The 22,679-nt window shown below is 53.5% G+C and overlaps 1 protein-coding gene across 3 annotated transcripts; it reads right to left on the minus strand.

Annotated features, from left to right (window-relative positions):
* Positions 1 to 3,416: 3,416 nt before the first annotated feature.
* Positions 3,417 to 22,464, minus strand: LOC309539446 (sphingomyelin phosphodiesterase 5-like). Of its 3 annotated transcripts, XM_082235718.1 has the most exons (9): positions 13,260 to 13,715; positions 11,047 to 11,171; positions 8,420 to 9,453; positions 6,790 to 6,862; positions 5,521 to 5,661; positions 5,334 to 5,423; positions 4,919 to 4,982; positions 4,413 to 4,563; positions 3,417 to 4,241 (listed from the first exon to the last, which is right to left on the minus strand). In XM_082235718.1, the coding sequence occupies exons 3-9, from the start codon at positions 9,353 to 9,355 to the stop codon at positions 4,143 to 4,145; spliced, it is 1,554 nt and encodes a 517-aa protein (XP_082091844.1). In that variant the 5' UTR covers positions 9,356 to 9,453; positions 11,047 to 11,171; positions 13,260 to 13,715; the 3' UTR covers positions 3,417 to 4,142. The 3 variants fall into 3 exon arrangements, with proteins under 3 accessions (XP_082091844.1, XP_082091845.1, XP_082091843.1); XM_082235719.1 differs by lacking the exons at positions 11,047 to 11,171; positions 13,260 to 13,715 and adding an exon at positions 22,355 to 22,464; XM_082235717.1 differs by lacking the exon at positions 11,047 to 11,171.
* Positions 22,465 to 22,679: the final 215 nt, after the last annotated feature.

Genomic DNA, 22,679 nt, shown 5'->3' on the forward strand with positions numbered 1-22,679 from the left:
AGGAGCCCTCAGATTTCTCCGCTAACAGTCCTCCTGCCCACCCTGAAGATCCAGCTCCCTGGCTGCAAACCGGGAGCAGGACTGGCTATGCAGGAGGAGGAGGAATGGAAGTGGCAGTGTCCCAGGAAAACTCCCACAATCATTCAGTTTGTACAAACTTCACACACACTCACACTCACACTCACACACTACATACGCTGCACTTCTGTTATAAATTCATAGAAAATCTGCCGTACGTCGGATTTGCACCGGACCACTTTTATTTTTCTCCCTATGACAAGGACTATCAAATGGGGTGGCTTGGTTCTGGTCCCTTAAACGTGAGAGCATTTACTCTGCAGCCCTTCCCAGTTGGCATGGCAACTTTGATAGCTGGCTTGATGGGCTCAGACAGAAGACTATCAAGGACACAACGGACTGCATACCTGAGTGGACTGCATACCTGAGTGGATTCAACACGGACTATAAGGACAGTGATCGGATTCCCCCTCAGGGGACAGGAAACTGCAAACTCCCCTTTGTCCTCTGGAAAGTACTCATGGGGAGGGGGAAAGGGGGAACCAGCCAGGTGACAGGACACTCAGGTTACCACCACCACCCCTCCCTCAACCCCTCCTTTCTGTGATGTATGTATGATGTTTCTGGGGGTGGGCTTGACCTAGAGGAGGGAAATTTCAAAAGTTTTTATAAGGTCTTGCACACCATCTTTCTGGGTCTTTCCTCTCTCTTGCAAGTGAGGGGAACACCCTGTTGCAACAGTTCAATCAAGGCCAAGCCTACAGGCTGCTGTTTTGCTCCAAGTAATCCTGGTTGGTGTCTTTGTTTTTGTCCAAGGGAGCCCTCGGATTTTTCCGTTAACAGCAGGAGAGAGGCAGCAGTTGATAAAGAGGAGAAAGGGAAAGGCATGGAGGAGGAGGAAGCTTCTGGAACAAGACTCCTCCTCCTGACAGTCCACAGTCCTCATCTTGCCAAGTGCAGTGGGCGGCCCTGTTCTCTCTGCCTTGGAAGTGGTGGCTCAGCCAGAGATTGGGTGGCCTGCCTCCCATCCAGGTTTGGCACTAGGGGGCTCCTAGTTGGTCCCGGCCAACAGCCCAGACGTGGCAAGATGCCTGCGGATCCCCTGGCCAGCCTTCCCTGCAAGACGAGGCAAGACCCTTTCGGACACCTCAATCAAATTAAATTTAATTAAGCCGCATCTCAATTTAATAAGGAAATCCTTTGCAAGCCTACTCAGAAGCAAGGCCAATCTGTTTGACTGGAACTTAAGGGTGCATAGGAGTGTAAGCACAGCACTGATGCGGAATGAAAACAGCTCAGTGACCTTTAAAAATTAAATTGTAAAATGGCAAGACTTTGAAAACTACAAAACCCTATTCATTAGGGAAATATGTTTCTTCAGTTTGGGAGAATCTGAGTTTATTCAAACATCACCCAATGGAAGGGCCCACTCTGTATATAATACTAGGTTCACTGTCTTAATTATTCAGTGACTAAACTGTTGTTTAATTATTTAGTGATGAATAATTGGAATATAATTAATCCTGCCGTATTTATAAGATAACCAGAAACCATAGTACAAGACCCTGGGCAGGCGCTTCTCAGTTCTAAGTGAATAAGAAGAGTCAACCCAGAGAAAGTTAAAAATCCCCAGGTTTCCTCTGTTGTCATAGATTGGTCACCTTCTGGAAACGCTGATTGATGGCAAACAGGATTTCCGTCCTCCTGGCACTTGAAAGGGTGCCTGAAGTTTTCCAGCTGTGACTGGGCTGTCTTCCCTGGGGAATTCCAGAGCAGAGACCCGTGAGACCAGAGGCTCTGCTGCTCTGGGGAACTGCTTCTCATAGTGGCCCCTGACAGCCTGGGCTGGGAGTCAGTCAGGATGCAGCAGCTGCCTCTGCCACACAAGGCTCAGGCTCAGCTGCTTTCTTGCTGAAGCCACTCAGAATTCTGCCCAGCCCGAGATCAGTGCCCACCTGGCAGGGGGTGCCCACATTTTGCTCTGGTTTGCAAATGTACCTGGGGGTCCTGAGAACGGTTGGCCACCACCTAGGCCACAGGAATGATACCAGCACAATCATGGCTGCTATTTGTTCATCCTTTTTATCCCCCTTTCCTTACAAGTGCTTCATGCAACTTTTCTCTCTTTCGTACCTGCTCTAGTCTGTGGGTGATTCCCTGCTGCTGGGATTCAGCAACTACCTGTTTGGCAGGTAGCTCACACTGCAATCCCGCACCTGTCTGCTCAGAACAAAGCCCTCCAGCCATCCTTTTTGCAGAAGATTCCTCAGGATGTTATCTGAGCTCTTATATGAAAGGAAGCAGACCACCAACCAAGGCAGTTTCACACCAGGAGTTTTTCTCTCTGCAATGATCCCATGGGGGGAAACTGAAAGGTTTGAGGAGGACGTCCCCAGATGTTGTGTGCTCAGTCCCACAATGCACGCACACCTCCTGAGAGATGCTTGTGAGAGGGCACAATGCTGCACCCGCCCCCAGCTCTCCCTCCCAGTCCGCCTTCCAGGAGCCGGCAGCCCAGAGGTGCCAAGCAGCAGTGGGGTTTCTGCATCCCTTCCTCCCGCCACCTGCACTCCTGGCGGGGGACACCATACCCAACTCCTAGGCATGCTTCTGCTGCAGGTGATGGACCTTCTCCAGAAACCCTGGTTCGTTTTGATTTTGGGCAAGTTGGCATCAATTTAATGTGGGGCAAGAGGCACAGAGAGGAGTATCAAAGTGGCAGAGAAGGTGATGCCAGGCAGACAAGGGGTGTGGGGAGAAAGGATAGAAATATTTGAGAAAGTAAAGAAGCAGAAGGGAAGGGACAGAGCCCAGCGTGGAGGATGGTGGTGGTTTTGAGGAAGAAAGTGGGGGACGACGACGAGGGGCTCAATGGTACCCTGTGCCCAAAAGGGACCTCCCAGAAACTTGAAGCTGGCTCTGCTCCCCTCCCTCAGCAAAGGGCCAGACTTGTCGGGAAGTGGACAGACTGCTTCCTCATAAGAATGATAGCAGTGCAGAGCGGAAGGACACTCCAGGGTCCTCTGTCTAGCCTCTGTCAATGAAGGCATCCATGGCCGAGAAGGCAGAGGAGCCTCCAGCCAAGGGTCTCCTGCCCTGCTCACGCCATGAGGCGCACAAGTCTCCCTCCACATGACCATGTGCAGCCACTGGGGCAGCTCTGCTCAAGACGGGAAGGCAGGGCAGGCCGGCCATCTTGGCAGCAGGCAGAGCGATCTCAACAGAAGCCGCCTGAACCTGCTTTTTTACAGTTAAACCTGCAGTGCTCAGAGCGAGCGTCAGAGGGAACAGTGCTTATTTGGGATGGCAGTGAGTGCAGCCCAGCCTCAGGGCTCCACGGATCTCAGGAAGGCGAGCTGCTGGGACTCTGGCCAGGTGCCACTCCAAAGCCACGGGTCTTGCACAAAAACGAGCAGAAGTTTATTGAAAGGTATGAAGGTGAGCAGGTAAGCACTCACCTTCGGCACAGAGGGGCTAAGAAGTCCTTCTGCGTTTCACAAAAGAGAAACAGTCGGGTGAAAACACAAGCATTTGGTGTGGGGAAACTTCAGCCCTGAAGCGGGCGATGGCCAGCATGGCAGTCCCAGAGGGTAGGCCACGCCAGCCACGCTCCCCCATTTCCGCCAAGCTGAGTGGTGCTGCCACCCCCCAGGCACCATCCCTCGCGCTGGGGGGGGCACCTTGAGATGACAAATGAGGGTCACCCCTCCAATTCCACGCCCCACAGGGCCTTAGAGGGACGAGTCACAATAACGTCACGCAGGACATTTGTTTTTACGCCTCAGTTTGGTAAAACCCTCGAAAGCTTGCAAGTGCTGGGGGTGTGGGGGTGATGGCCGTTGCAGGCCTGCCCTTTGGCCCTGGGGCAGCAACTGGGGTTCCTGAAGGTCGTTCTCAGATTGGCAGGAGGAGGTATTGCCTCGCCCATAAAGCGGCCGGCCAGTGCAGCCCCTTCCCACACCTCCAGCTTGGCCTGAGGCCTCCTCTGCCCCAGGAACCCCTGCCCCGCACAGAAGCACGGCTCCTCCTTGCCACTCAAACTGGGCCCAGGGCCTGATCCTGCTGCTGAGCTCTGAGAAGGGTGTGTGTCTTCCTGCTCTTCCCTGGCCTGGCATGAGAAGAGTTCACACTTCCGGCTGTGTTGTCAGGCGAAGCTGCAGGCCCACCGGCAGGTGGTCTGAGAAGGTGGCCAGGCGAGTGATGAAGAAGAACTTCTCCACAGCCTGGAAGCAAGGGGGGGGCGCGGAGAGAGACCATGAGGGCAGAGAGGAGAGCGAGCCCAGAGGCAGGAGCCCCTTGGGCAGCCCTGCAACACCCACCTCCTCAGTTCATGAACAAGAGAGCATTTAAGGGCCCCCCCCCCGGGCACTGCGCACTTGCAGCCTCTGACTCACCGTTTTCAGCTCCAGGGGGTTGAGGTGTTCCCGGTAAAGGATGTAGTCAATGCGCCGCCCCTCGCTCGAGGTCACCGAGGGGTCGGGGGTCCCGTCCTCCGTGATGGGGCCGGCCAGGTACTTCCGCCGCCCCTTGGGCTCTGTGAGGGTTCTGCGAGGCAACGGAAAGACGTGTCCAGCAGGAAGGGCCTGTGGGTCTCAGGGCAGCCCCTCATTTGGGGTCCCGCACTGGGACACCTCATGCTGATGGTCCACTGCAAACGGCCCCAGAAAAGCCCACCCAGCACCTTGCTCTTCTTCAGAGGAGGGCTCCCCCCCCACTGCTCCCAGCTCAACATGGAAAAGACCATGTGCAAAGTCCCCCCCCGCAAAACCCAAATTTTATCCTGTCAATTTTGCCGTTGCCCGCCCCCCAGCAAAGGAAGAAAGCAGCTGCCACCCCCAGCTCTGCCAAGTCCAGCAATCCTCCCACGGAAGAAACCCCCCAGCCCAGTTCAGCCCCTCACCTCTGCATGCGCTTTGGGGTTGACACAGCCTTGCTATAGATCTTCAGGTAATTCATCAGGGTGCCTGTGGGGGGGAGGGACAGTTGTCAGTTCAAGGTGTGGCACTTTTGCACTCTCCCCCCACCTGTTCATGCTTGGGGGGCTGCCCTACAAGGCTAGCTGGAGAGTTGGGAAGAGAAGAGGTGGTCTTTCTGCAGTCAGGCCAGCAGCACAGCCCACCCCCATCTGACTTGCCATGATGCCCCTCTACCTGCCCCCCCCCCCCCCCCCGCAGAAGCACCTGGCCTCTGCCCAACAGCAGAGCACAGAGAGAAAAACCCATCCTTGTGCCACAGGGCAGAGTACAGGAAGGTCTGGCAGCAGCAGAGCCAAGGCCAAGGTGGGGCAGGCATGCTGTGTGAGGGCAGAGACCCACCGATGGCCCACGGTTTGTCCTTCCGGGGTCCGATGCGGCACGGATCCGTGTAGACGTTGAAGATCTCATGCACTTGCTCCAGCGCACCCCCTGTGGAGAAAGGAGCAGGGAGGGAGGAGGGCAGGTGAGGGGGAATCCTCAGACACCCCCCCCTTGCCAGCTCCCTCCAGGCACCCCACCTGCGTACCTGTCGAGCAGTTGTCAAAGTTGAGGTCCCCACAGAAGATGTCGAAAGCCACAATGTCCCCGGGCTGAGCATTGGCATCCTGGAATTGCTGGGCCCAAAGCAGACTCAGAGTCAGCTGGTCGCACCGGACCTGGCTGTCAGCTGGGAGAAAGTGGGAGGAGGCGTCAGCCCAAGAGGGCACAGCAAGCAGCGGGGAGGTGGAGAGGCCAGAGCTCCCCTGGAGAGGGCTGGGGGACCCTCCCTGGGGAGAGCAGAGCAAGAGGGCAGGAGGAGGCGTTGGCCAGGGGAGAGACAGGGAGGGGCAAGCACACAAGACCCTCAGAGCCTATGGTCCAAGCTGGTGGCTCTTGCTGCCTCCTGGGGAAGCGAGTGCCATAGCTGAACTTTCTTTTATCCATCCTGAATTAATATAATTATTATTATTATTATTAATTTAATTTATATACTGCCCTACGCCCGCAGGTCTCAGGGCAGTTCACAGGATAAAACCAGAATATAAAATTCAAAAAGTACATAATCAAAATAAAAACAACAACCACCCAATAACCCCCAACACATTTTAAAAGGGCATAGGATGTCAATCAAATCAACCAAAAACCTGGTTAAAGAGGAACGTTTTTGCCAGGCGCCTAAAGATATATAATGAAGGTGCCAGGAAAACTTCCCTGGGGAGAGCACCTCACAGATGGGGAGCCACTGCAGAGAAGGCCCTGTTTTTGTGTTGCCACCCTCCGAACTTCTCGAGGAGGGGGCACACAACGGAGGGCCTCAGAAGATGATCTCAGGGTCCGGGAAGGTTCATAGAATCCTAGAGTTGGAAGAGACCCCAAGGGCCATCGAGTCCAACCCCCTGCCAAGCAGGAAACACCATCAGAGCACTCCTGACATATGGTTGTCAAGCCTCTGCTGAAAGACCTCCAAAGTAGGAGACTCCACCACACTCCTTGGCAGCAAATTCCACTGTCCAACAGCTCTTACTGTCAGGAAGTTCTTCCTAATGTTTAGGTGGAATCTTCTTAGGTTCTTATGGGAAGAGGTGGTCCTTGAGTTATTGCGGTCCTGAGCCATTTAAGGCTTTATAGGTCAAAACTAGCACTTTGAATTGGCCCCGGAAACTAATGGGTAGCCAGTGCAGTCGGAGCAGGATCAGTGTGAGATGCTCAAACCGTCTTCCAACATGCGGCTTCGCTGGATTTCCACAAGGTATGTTATATATAGCGTCATGTGAGAGAGGGAGAAGAAGACACCCTCTCCCCATCCTCCACTTACCTTCTGGAGCGTGCATGTGGGTGCAGTTCAGGTACCCCACAATCCTTTGCCCTTGAGAAGCTCCCAGTTGCACCTGAGACACATAGGAAACATGGCAGGCCAAGCATCACCAAGGGAAACAGTCTAAGGGAAGGCACTCCAGGGAGAAAAGAGATTCCAGCAAGCAGCCCCCAGACCATCTTGGTCCATGCTCCAGCCCTCAGGAGACCCCCTTACAGACCTCCTGGAAAACAACTGCCTCCTCTAAATGAGGGCAGAATCTGCAGAAGGCACAGGCAGTTGTCATCGTCCCCCACCCCCTGCCATGCTTCTGAGGACCCTCACTCAAATGCGCCTTTTGCTAACTCTGGGGCTGCTGTAAGGGAACCCCAAACACACCCCAAAGGCAGGAAACAGAACCACTTTTCCTTTTGCAACTTCCACACCTGCAAGCGTGCACCCGCACACTCGCACTCGCACACTGGAGCAACTTTCTGATCAGGTTCAGCTTGGTCTTCCAGTTAATGTTTGCCAAGGGCTGGAGAAAGTGCAAATCTTGGACAAACAAGAGTGATTTTGATTTCGGGCAGGGAGGCATGTGGAGGGCAGGGCTAGGAAATCCTCGGACCAGTGGAATTCTTTTTTCCTGGAATGGGTCTTCAGGGTGTGAGGCGGGGTGTGGGGTGATACCAGTTCTTGGTGCTCTTCTAGGAGACCCAATCTGCTGCTGGGCCCCAGCGGCGCTGGCTCTGCGCCTCCCGAGGGCACCTGCTGAGCACAGAGATCCATATCCAGGCAGGGAGGAGGGTTGCCATGAAATCAGGAGACCTCATTGTGGTTGCCCAGCTGCAAGAGGAAGCACCCTCCACCCACGCTCAAGGACTCTCTAATCTTCGGCTGCACGCACAACGTATGTTTGAAGCGTATGGCTTCACAGCCGTAATCTGTTAAGGGTGCTGAGAACTGTAGCTCTCTGAGGGGGTAAACCAGTTCCCGGAATTCTCTGCGGGAAGCCATGTGCTTTAAATGCACAGAGAGAAGCCCTGCAGCGGATCCAAGGGAGTGTGGGAGGGAGGGCTGCTCCCCAGGCAATCTCTTTGCTCCCTCGCCCCCCCTCCCGGTTCTGGGTTCCCATGCTGATCAGAAAATGGCAGCAAAGTGACAAGCTCTCTTTGGAGGTGGCTGCTCCTAATCCAGCCACGTCCCTGCTGGCACGGGAAGTACAGGAGCAGCAGCAAGGGCACGGTCACTGCCAACCTTCCTTAGCAAAGACTCCTGCCAACGCAACAGCACCCTCAAGGCTGCCTAGTCCTCCCAGGACAGCCGCAGCAGCAGCCGCCCTTCAGCACCCAGTTCAGCCCTCCGGAAGTGAAATGGCCCCTCCCATGTTATTTCTTTCCACTAGAGATTCAGCAGGCACCTTCTGTTTCAACTTTTAAATACCTGCCAAAAAAAATTCTATTCCGTCAGGCCTATGTAGGCAGTTGAGAGAACATCCCCCACAATGGTCTACTGATGTTTGTTTTTAATTCTTTTGCTTTCAACTTGTTTTTATGTTTATGATATTTTCCTATGACATAGCGGTATGGAAATATTGTTGTAAATAAGCAAGCAAGCAAGCCAAGGAGCCTCCCTCCCCCCTGCCTCTCACCTGCACAGAGAGCAGTCCTTTGGCGCTGAAGGCGTCCTCGCCAGTGCCGTTGGGGTAGCAGTGGTACTGCACGGCCAGGACTGGGTAGCGGCTGGCCAGAAAGAGCCCGCTGTTGAGGAGCTTCACGGCCGAGCAGCCCACCACCCCGAGGGTGCCCACGTCGTAGATGATGTGCTCATAGCAGGGGGCGAGGAAATGGCGCACCTGCCCCGAGGCCTCCCGGTCAAAGACCTCCTGCAGGCACACAACGTCCGCGTAGGGGGGGAAGTGGGTCGTGATCTCCGCGGGCGACCCGGCAGCCGCTCCTTCCTCTTCGAGGGGCACTTCGAGTATCACATCCCCGCTGAGCTGAGGGGAGCCCTGGCCGGACCGTGGGGGGCTGGCCTCCATGGACCCATACTTCCTCACGCCCGAGGGGCTGAAGCCAATCTGGAAGTCCCCCCGGGGGCCTGGCTCGTGAGACGGTGGGGAGCCCGAGGCTGCCCGCGCCAGCGCATGGCCGATGTGCTTGGCACGCCACTGCGTCCGCGACAGGTTGCTGAACTTGGCCAAGCCAACGGGTAGCAGGCAGAGGTTGCCGCTGACCACACTGAAGGTCTTTGCCGGGCCGGGGAGCACCCACGGGTCTGGCGGGGCCTGGTTCGGCGTGTGTTGGTAGGCAAAGGGGCGGCGGGCGGCCTGCAGGGGCAGCCACAGCAGGAAGGCCAGCAGCGAGAAAGGGGCAGAGAGGAGCAGCAGGGGCACCAAGACAATCCCCTTGCCTGCCGCCTCCAGGCAATAGGGCAGCCCCTGCTGGTGTTCTTGCTTTTCCTGGGTGGTCTGCTGCAAGGCCAACAGCTGGTTCACCAGCCAATAGCTGGGGAAGAGGATGTGCCGCAGCACAGAGTCCATGGCCCCCAGGACACAGTTGGAGTAGGGCGACTCGCGCAGACCCATCCTAGGGCTGCAGCAGCAACAGGGCCTTCCGAGGGGGGCTGCTCCGGGCCCTAAATGGATCCTGGGTGGCTGGCCTCTTGGCTCTGGGGGGCTGGATCCTGTGGAAGAAGCAGTAAAAGTAAGAGGCTACTCTGGTTAAGGGGGGGGGGTCTTGGGCTCAGTGATGTGGTCTGGCAGTTAGATTCTGCCTCCTCCCCGAACTCTAAAGGGAGCAGAGTGAGGATGGAGTAGTTTTTTTTTTTTGGGGGGGGGGGAGAAGGTCCAACTAGGACTCTTTGGCTGGGCTGCCAGAGCAGGGCAGAAACCAAATTGGCTCTCCTGTTGGTGTTCAGCCACCGTTTTATCAACCCCACATTTGAAAAATGCCTTCTTAACATCAACTCTTTTTTTGGCAGTTGGAATACAACGAAAATTGAGGGGGAAATATCAGAATAGATAAAATGCTGGAAGGGCGAAGAGCGTGTCAAGCCCCAAGGGCCCGATCTCCTTCCAGGGGTCGCTCTTCAGGTGCGCTCTCCAGTTTACGGGGCGAAATGTTCTTTTAAGCAGATGCAAAGAGGGGGCTTCCCAGGGAGAGAAGGTGCCCACGTGTGTGTGTGTGGGGGGGGGGCTGGGCTGAAGGTGCTGCTGCTGCGCAGCCTCCACACTCACCCCCACCTCGGGCAGACGGGATAGCTGCCCCCTCCCCGGAAAGAGGGTCCCCCTGCTCCTTCCCGCAGACGCCTCACCCGCCTCTCCACCCAGCCACCTCGCGCGTCGAGAAGCGGAGTAGTCAGCGCGCCCGGCCGCCTCCCTCTGGGCGCGCCTCGCCTCTCGCCCGGCCGGTGAGGACTCCCGAGCACCCGCCTCGCCTCGCCCGCCCGGCCTCCCTGCTTGCCCGGCGACTGGGGGCGGGCCAGTTAATGGTTAGCCAGCCTCCCTCGAGCGGCTTCTCCCCGCTGGGCTTGGAAGGGCCGCTCCGGCTCGTCCCGTCCAACTGCGCGCAGCGCAAGCATCCCGGGCGGTTCGTGGCGGTTGAAGGCGAGCCCAGCAGTTGGCACCCGCGGGGCGCCAGGACGGGCGCCCGCCGCCGCACGACGAGGGCGGGCAGAGAGGAAAGGAAGGGGGTCCTGTGCCCCCCGCCCCGGAAGCCCCTTGATCCAGGCGGGGAAGAGGAGCCCCCAGGGAAATCCCCACGGAGCTCACCGCCTGGGGCGCCTGGGCTCTGCGGGCGCCACCCCGGGCGGAGGCGCCCGCCCGCCCGCCTCCTTCCCGTTGCCGCGGGCGGGAGAGAGAACGGAGGAGCGCGGCAGGGAAGGGAGGGGGCCCGGCCCCCAAGGCCCCATCCCCGCCCATGGGCAAAGGGCCAGCCGCCACCCCACTTGCCCCACATCGGGGCACTTCCCATAGCCCCCTCTGCTCTTCCAACCCACCTGCTCTCAACAAAGCAGCCTCAATGTCTTTTTCAGGAGAGGACGTTTCCCCTCTCCAGGGACCACTGCCACGCCCCCCAATCTACCCCAGTTCTGCCTCAGTTCCACTGGACACCCCTTTGCACCCACCGCCCCCCCTATTAATGTTTCGTTGCATTAATTATATTCTATTTATTATATTAACAATATAACAGTTGAAAGTCCTTAAACTGAAGGGGAATATTTCCAAGGCCTGGTTGAAGAGGAATATTATTAATATTATTATTATTTTCCCTTTACCTTACTGGGGTTCTAGTCCCCACTCGGCCATGGGGCTCCCAGGGTGAGCGTGGGCCAGTCACCACCTCTCAGCAGAGGCAGATTTAGGGGAATGTGTGTCGCTTCGGCTGCAGTGGGCGCAGAGCCTATGGGGCAGAATGGAAGGCAAGAGGTGGAGGGGCATCAGATGTTGGCATCACAAATGACGCTGCTGAAATTTGAGAGCCCAAAGTCCAGCGCTGCTCCCAGCCCAACCTACCACACAGGGTTGTTGTGGGGGATTAACGGGGGGGGGGGGAGAGAACCACGTGTGCCACCTGGGAGAAAGAGGTGGCACAAAAATGCAGTAAATGAAAATAGGAAAGTAGACAGTGCTGAGCTAGAGGGACCAAGAGCCTGGATCCAAGGCCGCTACTTGGAGGCTGCGCAGCAAACCTGCCCTGGGACCACCCTGCTCCTCAGGAGCCCTCACAACCTCCCCCCATATAAGCCTCCTGTGGGGCACCCCTAAGAGAGTGGGCAATGCTGGTGGACCTGGGTTCAGATCCCTTCTGTGCTGTGCCGCAGAAACAACAGGGACCCGTTTGACAAGGTTGTGGGTTTGAGTGAGCAAAGCAATTTGGACGCCACGAGGGCAACAACGTCAACATCCTTGTCATTAGAATTCTCCTAATCATCCTAATTACCACAATTCCAAGGCACAGACAGGCCTGCTGAGTGCCTTCGAGAGCAAGCACACCTGAGCCTGTGCTGGTGGGCGGAGGACAGAACATCCGCTCTTTTTTCACATTCATGAGCTGGTGAAACGGCAGCACTTTTTCATTGACATACCACATTGGTGGGGCTGCCAACGGAGTGGCTGTTGGGTTCTGGAAAGGAGGAGGGGAGGGGCGAGGTGCAAATGTGCCAGCAGAGCCAATCTTGCTGAAGCATTTGCACTGCGCCATCCTCATCCCTCCATCCCAAGATGCAGCAGTTACAGCTGGATCAGTCCAAGGGTGTGTGTGTGTGTGTGTGTGTGACCCACCTAGTTCCACACATCCTGTTTTCCACAATGGCCAACTAGACACCCCACTGAGGGAAGCCACCATTGCAGGAGTTTGAATAGATGACCCCCAGGATCCCTTCCAATGCTACAGTTCTATGAAAGAGAAGCACATGAAGACCACAGAATGGTATCACTGGAAGGGACCCAACAGGCCATCTAGTCCAGCCCCCTGCAGTGCAGGAATGAGACCTAAGGGCTCCAAAGAAAATGTTGCTCATGGAAGTAAAAATGCAAAGGCACCATTCAGGTAAAGCAGCAAACCAGATAAGATAAATGCTTTCCTAGTGTGTCAAAAGGAAGAGGAACAGAATAATAATCAGTTCTGTTTATCAGCAGAAAAGATGAGATATAAAGATACACAGAGTACACAGAGTATTCAAGGAAGAGGACGTGGGTGTTAGAGGATTAACAGAATTACCACAGGTCACGAGGTGGGCCAGACTTGCGTGTGTGCTTATAATTATTTGCAAACTGCTTTTTACATATGTCTCGAGGCCAGTGCTTTTTTTCTTTAAAAAATGTTTAGGGGTACTCTCAATTTCCTACTCATATTGAAATACTGCCCCTCAATGAGGCCAAACTCAGATTCACAAAATGTACCCCTGCGTCGCCCCAGAAAAAAGCACTGCTCAAGGCCATTGACAGGTGTCCCACCAAAGTGACTATGCGACCATGGGACTCTAACTCCCAGCAGCCCCAGCAGCCCGCCTCCCCCCATCCCTGGCCTTCAGAGAACCAGTGCAGGGAGAGCCATTTGGGCCCCTCCTGCTGCAGGGGCTGCTTAGGAGTAAACTAGCACCAGCAAGGGCCAAGGGCTGAACGGAGGAGGAGTCACATTACACAACACCTCCACCTGCAAGCTATGGCCAAACCCCTCTGGTTTTGAGAAGCAGTGGACTCTTCTTCATTGGAGGATATTAAACAGAGGTTGGATGGCCATTTCCCAGGAACTCTCCAGCTGTGATTCCTGCATTTCAGGGGGCTGGACTAGATGACCCTTGGCGGTCCCTTCCAACTCCACAATTCTATGAGAGCAAGTTCCTTAGGGATCTGAAGCCAGAAGGAGGTTCGGATGAGGCTGGAGGAACGAGCCTTTTCCCCCTGTGCCCTCCTGGGCATGGACAGACCTCCTCTGCCCAACTACAGTGCGAGGGCAAAGGGAGCAGCCCCAACCCAAAGCACTCACCTCTCTGGGTGCTTGTCCAAAGCGGTCCAGGGGTAACCGGCTGGCTGTTGGTTGTGTCCAGCTGAGATCCTCCCCAAGAGCACCTGAGAGGAGAAGGCCTGGTGGGGAAGTGAGGCACAGCTGGGATCTAGGCAGCCACTCTAGGTGTCCTGTCATGTGTTCTAAATAGCCCGGCACTCAGTCATGGCTCATTGCGATCCAACTGCTTCGCCAGAGAGCTCCTGAAGGGCAGGCGCTTTGGGCAATCCAGCTCAGACCCAGCGGCTGACTAACAGGTCTTGCACCCGGACTTCCTTCAGCTTCCTGGTTTGATTGCAGATTAAACGCTGCAGAGCTACAAATTCGCAGGAGCCTGCCCAGAGGTAAAAGGTCTAATTATGGTCTTACGTGAGGAGGTGATGATGGCAGTGGTGATAAGGCAGCTCATGTGCTGCAGCCGGAGTGCGGTGGCAGGCGAGTGCAGGGGAGGGTTTTACACTCCAGGGAAAGAGGGCGTTCTCTCCAGACAAACAGTGTTCTGCCAAGCTTCAGATAATGAGATGCAGATTATTTAGGAGGGAGCACATCCCAGTCATAAACACATTTGCCTGGAAGCAGATTTCCCTCTTCATATTTCCTGGCATGGCACTGAGAAAGTCATCAGCATCAAACGTATGTTAGCAGAACTCCTTGCCACCACACTCCTGATGCCATGCTTGGTGTTTGTAGCTGGTAGAATAGCTGACACACACCTCCACTGGCCAGGTCATGCAGCATTCAGGCCCGGAAAGTATTTCTTACATGCCATGTTTTGCTTACTGTCTTCGGGACCTTTCAGCATTTTCTAGACTGAATTCAGAGCACCAAACTGGAGCTGAACTGTTGCCAGTGAGACTCTGCCTCTGGGGGGGCATTTTAGAGTTTGCCAAAAAGGTGCTTCAAATTTGTGAAGCTTCATATTAGGACGTGAAGGTGGAAGGAGAAACAGGCTGCTCAGGATTACTCCCATGATGAGGTGACACTTTCCAGATGTTGCATGTTCTGTGTGTGGCTGCAGCCAGCTAATGGTTCTTCTGTATGTTTGATTATCTTATCTTTAACTGCCTGGAGGCGGTTGGAGGATGGATGGCGGCTAATGGATTGAAGTTGAATCCTGACAAGACAGAAGTACTGTTTTTGGGGGACAGGGGGCGGGCTGGTGTGGAGGACTCCCTGGTCCTGAATAGGGTAACTGTGCCCCTGAAGGACCAGGTGCGTAGCCTGGGAGTCATTTTGGACTCACAGCTGTCGATGGAGGCGCAGGTCAATTCTGTATCCAGGGCAGCTGTCTACCAACTCCACCTGGTATGCATGCTCTAGTTATCTCCCGCTTGGACTACTGCAATGCGCTCTACGTGGGGCTACCTTTGAAGGTGACTCGGAAACTACAGCTAATCCAGAATGCGGCAGCTAGACTGGTGACTGGGGGCGGCCGCCGAGACCACATAACACCGGTCTTGAAAGACCTACATTGGCTCCCAGTACGTTTCCGAGCACAATTCAAAGTGCTGGTGTTGACCTTTAAAGCCCTAAACGGCTTCGGCCCAGTATACCTGAAGGAGCGTCTCCACCCCCATCGTTCTGCCCGGACACTGAGGTCCAGCGCCGAGGGCCTTCTGGCGGTTCCCTCATTGCGAGAAGCGAAGCTACAGGGAACCAGGCAGAGGGCCTTTTTGGTGGTGGCGCCCGCCCTGTGGAATGCCCTCCCATCGGATGTCAAGGTGATGGACAATTACCTGACATTCAGAAGACATCTTAAGGCGGCCCTATTCAGGGAAGCTTTTAATGTATGATATTTTAGTGTTTTTTGGTTTCTGTGGAAGCCGCCCAGAGTGGCTGGGGAAACCCAGCCAGATGGGCGGGGTACAAATAATAAATTATTATAATATTATTATTATTATGCTTTCCACTAGTTTTCCAGGGACAGACATTAATCTAACTGGCCTGTAATTTCCATAATCCACCCTGCATACCCTTTTAAAAATTGGCTACTTTCCAGTCCTTGGGTACAGAAGGTTATAAGTTACATATTTTTGTTAGAAAACCAGCAGTCGTGTGACTTATTCAACTTAGAGCCACCACCACCTTTCCCCCATTCCTGGTGAATTCTGAGTTGACTGGGAGGATGCATCTGCTCTCTTAATACCGGTCCTGAAAGACCTACATTGGCTCCCAGGACGTTTCCGAGCACAATTCAAAGTGCTGGTGTTGACCTTTAAAGCCCTAAACAGGCTCAGCCCAGTATATCTGAAGGAGTGTCTCCACCCCCATCGTTCTGCCCGGATGCTGAGGTCCAGCGCCGAGGGCCTTCTGGCGGTTCCCTCGCTGCGAGAAGCAAAGCTACAGGGAACCAGGCAGAGGGCCTTCTCGGTAGTGGTGCCCGCCCTGTGGAACGCCCTCCCATTAGATGTCTGGTAAAATGAGATAAACTATCTGACATTCAAAAGACATCTTAAGGCAGCCCTGTTCAGGGAAGTTTTTAATGTGTGACACCTTAGTGTATTTTTGGTCTTTGTGGAAGCCGCCCAGAGTGGCTGGGGAAACCCAGCCAGATGGGTAGGGTACAAATAAAAAATTATTATTATTATTATTATTATTATTATTATTATTATTATTATTATTATTATGGCATAAGCAGAAAGGCCTGCAAATATCCCCCCAGCCTTCCATAGGCCCTTGTAAGTACAAGCTGCATCACAGTCACAGTCACACACACAGAACCGAAGACTTGGCTGTCTGCCATGCTGCCCCCAAGGCTGAGGAGGAGAGGCAGGCCCTCACCTGCTCACCTGAGAGTTGGGAAGGTTCCAGGAGCAGCATGTTTTCCCACATGTGGCAATATAAATGCAGATGTTTACTGCATCTGCCCAGATGTTGCACAAGCGCCTCTTGCTACAAACGCTTTCAGGAGATCTTATCTCCCTGTGTTTCTGAGATGATATTGTTGTGCATCACTGATAGGCCGTGGGGCTCAACAGCTGAGGGACCATGCAGGCTGCTCAGAGGCAGCCCTCCCTCAAAGCAAGATGATGACTCCACAGCCAGTCCCATCCCTCGTGTGCACATAGGTGCTGTGATGCTTGAGCCTCACTCCAGCTCTGAGGAGAATGGCATCAGGAAAGAGTGGGCGCACAGAGCAAAGAAGCCCCTGCTTCCCCAGGAGCTCCAGGTGGGCTTCAGGTGTCCATGAACTCTGGGTCTGGGCTTCTGCATCCACCTTCCATGCTTTTGCACAACTCCCATTCTTTCTGGTGTCACTTGCACAGTGGCTCATGCCCAACACCTAGTCTCACCCTCACCCTTTTCTGGCAAGACTTCCAGCCCCTTTCTCTGCCAGGTAACCTCCCTTTCCAGAAGAGAGTGTAGGTGGTTTTATTGATTTGTGGGTGAGGAATTCATCTCCCAAGTTATTTGCTGCCAAAAAAGATTGATGAGATATGCGCTGAGGTTATTTTGAGGCACTCTGCCTGTTCTTGTCACGTTTATCTCACACCTGGTATTTAATGTGGAGTTATGAAACAGGATTTGGCCCAGGGCCCTTTTCTGCTGAGCCAGCGGGGTCTGCTTGGATGTGGTTCTGGGAATCCAGTCTTCTTAGCCAATGTGGGCACTGGGTGGGTTGCTGACCCCCAGGCACAGCTCCACGGAGGGCTAGGAGGATCTCAGAAGCAATTTCTATCAAGTCCAGGTTCATTTTTAAAAGGCTAAATATCACCTGACCTGCACTCTTCGTTACCCACATTGGAATTTCTTTCCCTTCATGACTGACTCTACTAATGAATGGTAATTATTTAACATCTTCCTCAATTACTGTGACAGAGGTGACACAGTTCTCTCCATGTTGAATGTATGGCATCCACCTTGCTTGGTCAACATGCTTTAGGGTCAGGTTGTGGATGCCAGAATCCTGGTGTGCCTTCTGGCCACTCAGCATCTTCCTCTGACCACCAAGTTGCCTTGGATCAGCTTCCGTACCCACTGACTTATTAAGAACAGAAGAGCCCTGTTGGCAAGGCCGACCCTGGGGAGGAGGGCAAGAGGTCCGTGCGCCCTGTGACTAGATGGCCCGGCCGGCAAATGGAATCTTGACTGCTTCATCCTCATCGGTGGGGCAGCATCCTGCACTGCACCTGAGGGCTGGCTGAAGAGAGTGCAGGGCACACACACTGCTCTCACTCGGCAGCATGTTTCCAGCCACTCTCTGGACCGTGTGGAAAGCCTTGGGGAGTGAACATGACTGGGCTTTTAAAAAGAAAAAAGTAGAGGGGAAGGTGAGCCAACAACCAGCCCACTTCTGCAAATTCCTAAGAAATCTGCACCCCACAAAAGTCCTTTCCAGCCAAAAACCAGTGACCTCCTGCGCAGGAAGACCAGTCACCTCTGTTGGATTTTAACTCAGGGCTCCTGTTGGTTTGAAACACTGACTCCAAAGGTCTCAGGAAGATCCTTCTTGTATAAGGAATGAAAATACAGAGGGCCAGTCCAGTGGGACATTCCGCTGCGCAAGCTGAAAATAATCCTCTAACGATAACATGTACCTTGTCCCTAGACCAGCCTCTGTACTTAAAAATTGTAAAGTCACCAATGGAATGCCAGGTTTTAAAATTGGATCCAGAGGATATCCAGAAAATTACAGGCTAGTAACATCAGTTCCAGGAAAATGATAATAAACTTATTATCAACAGAATTACCAAACGTGGAGAAGAACATGCCTTGCTAAAGTGGAACCAGCATGGCTTCTGTGAGGGCAAGTCCTGTCTCAAGCCCCACGTTGGGGGAAATATTCCTGCGTTGCAGGGGTGGACTAGATGACCCACACGGTCCCTTCCAAGTCTACAAGTCTATGATTCTGTCAGCTCGGCTCCCTTGCACAGGAGAGCTTCCCTGTGGATCTTGGCCAGAGTGTGCTCTTGACTTCCTTGTAGATTCTGAACTAGATTAAGATGTATCAGGGACTTTTGAAGTAAGCACAGCCTTTGCGTTAGATTTGTGTGGTGGACTGAGGCAACATTCCCAGAAACAGGTTAAAGTCTAACAGGAAGACATAGCAGGAAAGTGAGACAGTAACTTGAACAACTTCTGGAGGAAGGGCAGCCGTGTTAGTCTGCTGCATCAAAAGCAACAAATAGCCTTGTAGCACCTTGACAACGGGAAGAAACTTTTATGGCATAAGCTTTCATGGGCGCTCCCTCAGGTATCAATGTTCAAAGTGCCAACGTGGCATCATATTATGGAGTTTTCCTTCTAGATCTGTCAGCAGCCTTTGACATGGTCGATCACGAACTCCTGGACCACCGCCTTGCCGACGTGGGGATACAGGGCACAGTCCTTCAATGGCTGCGCTCGTTTCTCTCTGGTCGGGAACAGAGGGTGGCGCTTGGGGGGGAATTGTCATCGCGCCACTCCTTGGTGTGTGGAGTGCCTCAGGGTGCGATTCTCTCCCCGATGCTTTTTAACATCTTTATGCGCCCCCTCGCCCAGCTTGTCCGGAGTTTTGGGCTGGGTTGCCATCAGTATGCTGATGACACCCAACTCTATCTGTTGATGGATGGCCATCCTGACTCGGCCCCAGACACACTGACCAGATGTCTGGAAGCTGCGGCTGGATGGTTACGTGGGAGCCGGTTGAAGTTAAATCCTTCGAAGACAGAGGTCCTCTGGCTGGGACGGGACGATATGGGATTGGGGGGGCAACTCCCATCTCTTGCGTGGGTGCAATTAGTGCCAGCACCGTCCGTTAAGAGTTTGGGTGTAATCTTTGATACCTCCCTCTCTATGGAGGCGCAGATTACAGCTATAACAAAGGCGGCATTTTTTCATCTCCGCCAAGCTAAGCAGTTGGCCCCTTATCTCTCTCGCCCTGACCTAGCCACTGCGATCCATGCGACGGTCACCTCCAGACTGGATTATTGTAACTCGCTCTATGTGGGGCTGCCCTTGAGACTGACCCAGAAACTCCAGCGGGTGCAGAATGCCGCGGCGAGACTCCTTATGGGGTCTTCGCTGCGAGATCACATTCATCCGGTACTATACCAGCTGCACTGGCTCCCGGTGGAATACAGGATCAGGTTTAAGGTGCTGGTTTTAACCTTTAAAGCCCTATACGGCCTAGGACCCTCGTACCTATGGGACCGCCTCTCTTGGTATGCCCCACAGAGAAACCTATGGTCTGCAAATAATAACATCCTCAAGGTCCCAGGCCTCAGAGAGGTTAGGCTGGCCTCAACTAGAGCCAGGGCCTTCTCAGCTGCGGCTCCAAACTGGTGGAATGCTCTGTCACAAGAGACTAGGGCCCTGCGGGACCTGACATCTTTCCGCAGGGCCTGCAAGACAGAGTTGTTCCGCCAGGCCTTTGGTCAGGGCGCAGCCTGCCTCCCTCCTCTGGCAACCTGCACAGAATTTTGCTTAATTGGTTGCCATCAATTTGATTTAATTAATTTTATAATGAAATATTTTTAGATTGTGTGACTATTTGACTGTTTGATTATTTGATTGTTGTTAGCCGCCCTGAGCCCGGCTTCGGCTGGGGAGGGCGGGATATAAATAAAATTTATTATTATTATTAAGGGTTGCTTTGAATGTCCACACCTGAAGAAGAGCTTGAAGATTCTTTGAGCATTTCAAAAACTAAAGGGTTCAACCCTATCAATTGTTCGGAGGGTTTTGTTTCATTATTTATATTGTTACCACTACCTTTCTATACCTTTATCTGAGGATCACAGGGAATGTGTGCGTGTTTTCCTTGGTGTCTAAACCTAGTGAGGCCGCCAGTTGAGCCCTCCTGTGGAGATGTGGAGAACATTTCACAAATGGGGAGCCATGCCAGAAGAGGCCTGTTCTCATGTTGTCGCCCTCTGGGCAAATATTTTGTGGACGGGGCACATGAAGGACCTCGGAGGATAATTGCAGGGTCTGGGTTGGTTCATATGGGGAGAGGCAGTCCTTGAGCCATTTCAGGCTTTATAGGTCAAAACCAGCATGTTGAATTGGGCGTGGAAACTACCGTAAATGGCAGCCAGTGCAGCCAGGACAGGATCGGCGTAACATGCTCAAACTGTCTTGCCCCAGTGAGCAACCTGGCCACTGAATTTCTGAACTGTCTTCAGAGGCAGCACCATGTATAATGCATTGCAGTAATCTAACCAAGAGGTTAGCAGAGCGTAGACAGTACAATCCTGTGCCTACTCAGAAGTAAGCCCAGAACCAGAACATTTGCAGTGCAAAAAGTTAGGGGGTTTAGCCAGCAACTATGGGAGATGCACAGCTTGCAGCTGAAGGAGTACAACTGCCCCCAAACTGTTTTTGGTGCCTATGGGATGGTACAATTGTACTGTGAGCATAAACCACAATGAATGCACAATGAGAAGGACACTTCCTCTGCCCCTTCTCCCCTCAGGACAAGAAGCCCTTTTGGTGGCAGCTGTGGGAGGGAGACACCACTGGTGGCTGGATAGTGGCATCTTCCCCAGCTCCTCCTATTTCTTCTCCCTTCCCCTCCAGGCAAGATCTGTTTGTGGTCTCAGAATGGAAAGGGGACAAGATCTCTGTCTGGACATTGATCACTTGATCCTGTGCACGTTTAAAGGAAGCCCTGCTAATCCAAGGGTGCTCTCTACCAAACAGGTGTGCATGAATTGGTGGCTTCTGCCCCTCTGCTTCTCATGGCAAATTATGGTGGGGGCAGGGAGGGGGTGGACCATGGAGAATGCAGAGGCCATGTGGGGGCTGAGAGAGTGTGTGTAGCAGTGAAGGGGCTTCCAGTTCTGCTATGACTCTGAAACAGCAGCAGCAGCGAAGGGCCCCAAAGCTTGTATGGCTCTGAATGCAGTCCTTCACCTGAACTGCACTCTGGTCAATGGCCCTCAGAGAACTGTAGAGTTGGAAGGGCTCCTAGGGGTCATCTAGTCCAACCCCCACAAAGCAAGTATAAAAATCCTGCCCATTCAAGCCACCCTTGCCATCGGACCCAGGAGAAAGAGGCAAATGATGGTGCACTCCAGTGAAGGGGAAGGGAGCGGGTGGTGAGGAGGGGGCCACATGCCCCAAGCCTGGTAAACATGTGCTGGATCCATGTGCTGGATCCTGATAAGGATCTGGTCCACGGAGCCAAAAATGTTCCCCACCCCTGCTCTGGGCCTGGAGGGGGAAAGGAAGAAGGAGCATTGGCTTCAAAGAGGCTGTTAATGTTGAAGTGTTGAGGGGAATGAGTCACAGCCTTGGCAAACCTCCCCCAAACCCCAGGAAAATCCCAGCAGCTCTGTGGCCAGGACCTCCAGGACCCTCTGGAAGAAGGTGGGGAGGAATTGGGCTGGAGAGACTCAAGTTCAAGGCCAGCCCTTTTCAGACATGGAGCATGTGGCTGTGGCTCTCTCTCAGCCTCAGGTCCTAATCTGCACAATGAGAAGAACGGATTCAAGAGGACTAGGGCCCACGGCAGGGAAGCTGGAGCAATAAACTGGACGCTGTCTTTGAGGCTTCTCTTCTCCAGTTCACTAGCTATGATGGCTTATGCCAGGGGTAGGCAAACTGAGGCCCGGGGGCCGGATGCGGCCCAATCACCTTCTCCATCTGGGCCATGGATGGTCCGGGAATCACAGCGTGTTTTTACATGAGTAGCATGTGTCCTTTTATTTAAACTGCATCTCTGGGTTATTTGTGGGGGCTGCCTGGTGTTTTTACATGAGTAGAATGTGTGCTTTCATTTAAAATGCTTCTCTGGGTTATTTGCATAGGAATTCGTTCATATTCCCCCCCCCCCCAGTATAGTCCAGCCTACCACATGGTCTGAGGGATGGTGGACTGGCCCATGGCTGAAAAAGGTTGCTGACCCCTGGCTGATGCTCTGCCCTCCACAGCTGTGGCTGGGAACCACGGACGGGGGGTGGGAGTTGCTCTTGTGCTTGAATCTTGCGTGTGGGGTTGCTAATGGGGCCTGTTTGGCTTCTGTGAGAACGGGGTGCTGGACTAGATGGGCCCCTTTGGCCTGATCCAGCGGACTCACCGTATGTTCTTATGAGTTATGGTTCAACTTCAACGAAAGGAAAGCAAAAGCTAAACCAAACCTGTGAACTACCTACCTTAAGCAAGAGCTCCACCTGCTGCCATCTTTGAAAAAGCCAGTTAACTGCAGTGCCTCCAGTGAAGCAGCTGGCCTTGCGTTTATTGTAAACATTTGGTTAGACCACAAGATGTAATGCTGTAATATAATAAGGAATGTATGTCTAAAGTATAATACAAAAAATTATTAAGGAATTATAGACATTTATAGAATGTATATATAGTAAACATGCTTAAGCAAGAGCAATGTAGAGAAGCCCAAAGAGGGGTGGAGGGAAGTTAATTCGGATAAGACATGGGTAGGTAAACTAAGGCCCGGGGCCCGGATCCGGCCCAATCACCTTC

Source organism: Podarcis vaucheri (assembly GCF_965113315.1).
Source record: "Podarcis vaucheri genome assembly, chromosome: 8".
Classification (NCBI taxonomy): Eukaryota; Metazoa; Chordata; class Lepidosauria; order Squamata; family Lacertidae; genus Podarcis; species Podarcis vaucheri.